The following is a 5,925-nucleotide window of genomic DNA, read 5'->3' as shown; positions in this document are numbered from 1 at the left end:
GTAAATACAGAAAAGGATGATAGAGGTAGAGATATAAAACCATAGAGATATCCTTCTATATGTAGATATATATTTGTATGCATACATCTCAGTATGATTTATTTTATTTTTCCCACTATATTTCATGAGACTTTAAAAAGTAATAACTGCATAATATTGGGTCAAAAGACCCATAATCTAAACAATACAAATATCTTTTATAATGTAGAGGGACAATATTCCATTTTGGTGTTCCTCTATAAAATAGTTGAGGATCATGACTTCCAGTCCTCTCAAAGGTACTCCAGTGAAGTCAAACATAGGATGCCCTGCAGTGCCTTCCTGCATGTTATAGCTCACAGCATCAATAACAATAACATCAATAAATCATATATATACATATATGAATTTGTTGAGTCATACCATCCCTAGTATTCATTCTGTTCATTACTATTCAAACATGTTTTTTTTTTTTTCATTCAGTTTTCCTGCAGTGTATCTAATGAGGCAAGGTTAACTTATGCCAGTCCGCTCACATTACAAAACCTCATTTGTCACATAGTTGCCAGATATGACCCAGAAACAAGGTTTTGTGCTCCAAATCTTCTAACATCTGCAATTTTGCATGACAAAGTTCAATTAATTTTTCTTACATGTAAGAACAGGCAAACAAATATCATTAGCCGGAGGATGCTGGAATCTTGAATGACATAGTCTTTTCATTACAGGTAAGCTCATCAGGAACTCACAAAATTTATAAAACTCCAACAAATAACTAGTGATTGTTATTTTTTATTTCAAGATATTAGTGAATCTTTGCTTCAATTTCTATAACATTTCTGTCTGTCTGTCTGTCTTGTGTGTGTGTGTGTGTGTGTGTGTTCCATGGAATACCCATGAAAGTCACAAGGCTTCTTGCAGAAATGAGTGTCTCTTCCATCATGTAGGTTGTGAGATCAAATTTAGGTCATCTGACTTGATGACAGCACTTGTTTCTGGGTACGATCTCACCACGTCCTGGTGAATCAATCTTAGTAATGGGTGTTCTTACATTTTGTGTCCTCCAATTTTATATTGTAATAATGAAAAGAGACCCAAAATTCATTACCCTGCTTTATCATATTTCTTCTAAGAAACTACTTACATCTCGAAAAATTCTCCTGTTTTTGGAGTGTGCTACCCAGACCATTGTATTGATTCGTTTACCTGGAAATGTGTTTTCCTTCTCATTCACATTGAATGTGATTTCATTTTTTTTTCATAAAAATGACTTTTCTCTAATTTTCATATCACTGGAATCTGCATTATTACAGATGTTCTGTCTCAATTTTCCCTTGGTTATAGAGATCCTGCAGTCAAGATGCTATGTAGTATTGATCATTTTGTTAATAAAAGTCTTAAATGTCTTTTCTATCTGTGGCCACCACAGAAAAGGTAGTAAGATCATTAATGATGATTTTATTTCAGACACTTTGGGAAACAAATTTATATTTAACAAAAAATTGAGCAAATAAGCAACTTGAAATAAAACTTTTATGAAATGGGAGGCTGTACTTGAGGAATGACAGTTAGCAAACCAGGGGAACAGAAGCAGATAGCCACACATCTACCTTGTTTATATTGAATGAACTAATGTTTATAGCAACCCAATAGAGACATATGATTGAAACACACACAATTACATATAAATATTGTGGTACTGAAATTTTTTATCTTCAGTGGGCAGAGAGGTGGTATTTGCCTTTGCTTGTCAGGGTGGCTGGCACACACCTCTCCCTCTCCCTCACAGGTAACATTAGAATCTGGCTACAAACTGACCTCTGTCATTTCAGGTTTTAATTCATCTGTTGAAATAATTTTAAGTTCCTCGGTGAACATTATATAATATGATAAATTATTCTTTTCTATCTGAAGATTATTTAACTCCTTCTAATGCAACAAAATAGTGACATAAATATTTAATTATTTGGCTTACATTCATTTTTCCTTGACATTAGATTTTGTTCATAAAGTATATTTTGATTAGCCTAATCTCCTCAGACTCTTTGGATTCATCCATTGAAGCTAAAGATAATTATAGAACAGTAAATAATGACTTATATTTCATAAATGATAAAGTAAAATAGACAAATTGGCAAATTGGATGAAATGATATGAGAAGATTTTACAGCAAAAGATATAATCCTGACAAAAGTCAACATTATTCTTAGCTATCAAGTCCTATTATTTTGCTAGGCTGAATTCTATTCAAGAATATATCAAAAGGGTTATAAAAGTGTGGCATTTTCAGGGAAAATAGTAAAAAAAAAAAAGTAAGATGTTATTATAAAACTCATGTGAAAATAATGTAATATATTTATTTCTGTCAACTAACTCATATAAAATCACATCATAAAATAAGTTTTTTATCATAAACTTTAGCTTATCTGAAAAGTTATCAGACTTATAATTCTGGCTATAATGTTTATGTAAGATAAGGATACACAAACCACAGATTCAAATAGACTCAAATATCTCTGGGAGAAAATATAATAAACTCAACATATTTCTTTCTGCACAGTGGAAGCATTATTGAAAGTCAGTTCTTTTGTTCTCACATATTTTGTTTGCTTTGGTGATTTCATAATAATCATAAAGTACAGAGAAATAAATTAATAATGAACAAAGTTATATAAGGATTGAAAAGAGCTAATATTTATCAATGAGGATGATTTATTTAGTATAACTTAAAATTATTTGTTTCACAATTCATTATCTTTTGTAGAGTTATTATCTATAAAGTAAAAATTATAAGCAGCATACATTTCACCAAAGAATATACTACTTTTATTACACTATTGTTATAGTATTAAATATAAATTGATATTTATGGCTGTAAGGTATAAAAGCATGTATTCATTGAAATGGACCACTGGGTAAAGAGTTGCTGCCATGCCTAACAAGCCGAGATCAATTAGCTGGACCCACTAGGTGGAGGGAGAGAATTACTCTTTTGGTCTTCACATCACTGTGATGTCACAAATACACATGCATATACACATATACACACACATACTCACACATATACACAAAAGGTGAGAGAGATGAAAACACACATAAAGAAATGAAGATATGAGTTATAAACGTACTAATAATTTTATAGAACTTCTACATCAAAATGAGGCAGTAACATTACATTGAGAATTTCTTTCAGTCACATAAATTTAATCCCAGCACTTGGGAGGCAGAGGCAGGAAAATTTCTGAGTTTGAGGCTAGCCTGGTCTACAGAGTGAGTTCCAGGACAGCCAGGGCTACACAAAGAAACCCTGTCTCAAAAAATTAATAATAATTTTACAGAAATTATACATAAAAATGAGGCAGTAACATTACATTGAGGATTTCTTTCAGTCACATAAGCACAAATATTTGAATACACAACCAAAAAAAAAAAAGAGAGAGAGAGAAAACACAATAAAAACTAACATTGCAGTAAACAAGTTTATTCTAAAAAAATTTTAAAAGTAGATAATTATGTGTGTGTATGTAGGACATATATCTTTTCTAAGTAACATTTTTCTACTTACAAAAAAATTTCTAATGAAATCTAAAACTTATAGCTAGAATATGTTACATTTACAATGAATAAATCTAAATGTAATGAAATCATTATAGTACACCTTTCTTTGATCATACCAAACTTTATTGTCCAAACCCTTAAGTTTTCAGAGTAAAATGTTACACTGAAAAAAGAGGTAGTATTAAAATTGGATTAAATACATTTTTGTAAAATATAATTTATCCAGGAGTTAAAGGAGACAGGAAAAATAGAAACAAAGAGGTAGTGAATTCACTTGAGAATTTTGTTATAATGGAATCACTAGGCTTAGTGGTTAATTGTATTAAGTAGGGCTTTTCATGTTACAGACCGATACATGTAAATGTGAATGCATGCATGGACTAAATAGTCTTTGAAAGCACTCCAAAATGTGTAAAGAAAATGTTTGAGCTCAAATCCTCCTCATACACCCAACTGACACATATGCTTTTCCTAAGTTTCCTAATCAACACATAACTCTTTCAAAGAAAGAAAAAACTTAACACTTTAAAATATCAACAGAAATCAGTCCAGTAAGCTTCTGAGTCAAAGGAAAATCTCATTGAGAGATAGGTTTCTATGTTGACCTTTTAAAATATTCTTCAGGGATTTCAAAGGGAGGTGAGACTTAACAGCGGAGGTAGAACCAAGGAATTTCAACATTTGGACATTGATATCAATATATCATTTCTTTGTTTGCAGGTTAAACATTTTTCAGCCAGTCCTATCTAATATAGCCACTGATAGGATGCATAACAACAGTGTGACTGAATTTATTTTGTTGGGATTGACTCAGGATCCAGAAAAACAGAAGGCAATATTTGGAGTCTTCTTGATTCTTTACCTTATGACTTTAATGGGGAACTTTCTTATCATGGTGACCATTAAGATGAGTCAGACACTTGGGAGTCCCATGTATTATTTCCTCTTTTATTTGTCTTTCGCTGATGCTTGCTTCTCTACAACTACAGCACCTAGATTGATCGTGAATGCCCTCTCACAGAAAAAAATTATTTCCTACAAAGAATGTATGACTCAGATCTTCACAGCTCACTTCTTTGGGTGCATGGAGATCTTCGTGCTTATCCTCATGGCCATTGACCGCTATGTAGCAATCTGTAAGCCTCTAAGATACACAACTATAATGAACCAGAATATCTGTGATATATTAGTTATTATTGCCTGGGTAGGGTCTTGTATTCACTCTTCAGCACAGATTTTCTTAGCCTTAAGATTACCATTCTGTGGCCCAAATGTGATTGATCACTATTTCTGCGATTTGCAGCCCTTGATGAAACTTGCCTGCATGGATACCTATGTGATAAATTTGCTAGTTGTGTCTAATAGTGGTGCCATATGTATGGTAAGTTTCATAGTACTGTTTATCTCCTATATTTTCATCTTATACTCTCTGAGAAACCATAGTGCAGAAGGAAGACGAAAGGCCTTATCTACATGCACTTCTCATTTCATTGTGGTGGTCATATTTTTTGGTCCCTGCATATTTATATACACACGGCCACTAACCACTTTACCAATAGACAAGATGGTGTCTGTATTTTATACAATAGGGACACCTTTGCTAAACCCTCTTATCTACACTCTGAGGAATTCAGAAGTAAAAAATGCTATGAAAAAGTTGTGGTGTGGTAAAGTATGACTGTCCTTGATAAAGAATATATGAGGATTCTAAAATATAGCTCTTTAAGAGGTTAATTTTGATACATAGAGAGGAAAACTGAAGTATTTCTGAGAGTATATGTTCGAGGTACATGTGCATGTGTGTATAAAGGATAACCTGGGGCCAGCAAAATAACTTAAGGGGAAGATGTATTTGCCACAAGCTTGATGACTTGAGTTAGGTGAGCATAATCCCTGAAACCCACATGGCTAAAAGAGAGAATAACCTCCAATAATTTCTCCCCACCTACTAAGACATATCATGTTGTGCATATAAATTCGCATATAAATATGCGAATAAGTACAAGCAATAAAAATTTAAAACCTAGAATTTGTTTCATACTTCATATATGGATAGAAATTTAATAATTTATTATGTATGTATATTATTTTAATAATTTAAACCAGGTATAGGTTATCTTATTAACACCCCATGAGTACTAAAAATAATGAAAGGGAAGATGATTTGTTTGTTGGCTTTAAACAGCACAAGAAAATTTAGATTTTAAATATTCAGCAATAAAATTCAGAGCTGGAGTTTGTCCCCTTTGCTATATTTGCGTTTTAAATGATATTTTCATTTTTTGTATAATCTAATCCATATTGTTATAAAATACACTCATTCTGACCCTTTCATCTCACAATGAAGCACAATCATCCTATTTCACTATCTTTGTTATGAATTACACT

At 32.2% G+C, this 5,925-nt stretch overlaps 1 protein-coding gene across 1 annotated transcript; it reads left to right on the top strand.

Annotated features, from left to right (window-relative positions):
- The first annotated feature begins 4,249 nt into the window (after positions 1-4,249).
- Positions 4,250-5,215, top strand: LOC110289808 (olfactory receptor 4C11-like). Its single transcript, XM_021156191.2, has one exon. The coding sequence runs from the start codon at positions 4,304-4,306 to the stop codon at positions 5,213-5,215; it is 912 nt and encodes a 303-aa protein (XP_021011850.1). The 5' UTR covers positions 4,250-4,303.
- Positions 5,216-5,925: the final 710 nt, after the last annotated feature.

Source organism: Mus caroli, unplaced genomic scaffold (genome assembly GCF_978045245.1).
Source record: "Mus caroli unplaced genomic scaffold, Mus_caroli_1 scaffold_2, whole genome shotgun sequence".
Taxonomy (NCBI): Eukaryota; Metazoa; Chordata; class Mammalia; order Rodentia; family Muridae; genus Mus; species Mus caroli.
Note: the sequence above shows the minus strand (reverse complement) of the source record. Positions and strands in the feature narration are given on the sequence as shown.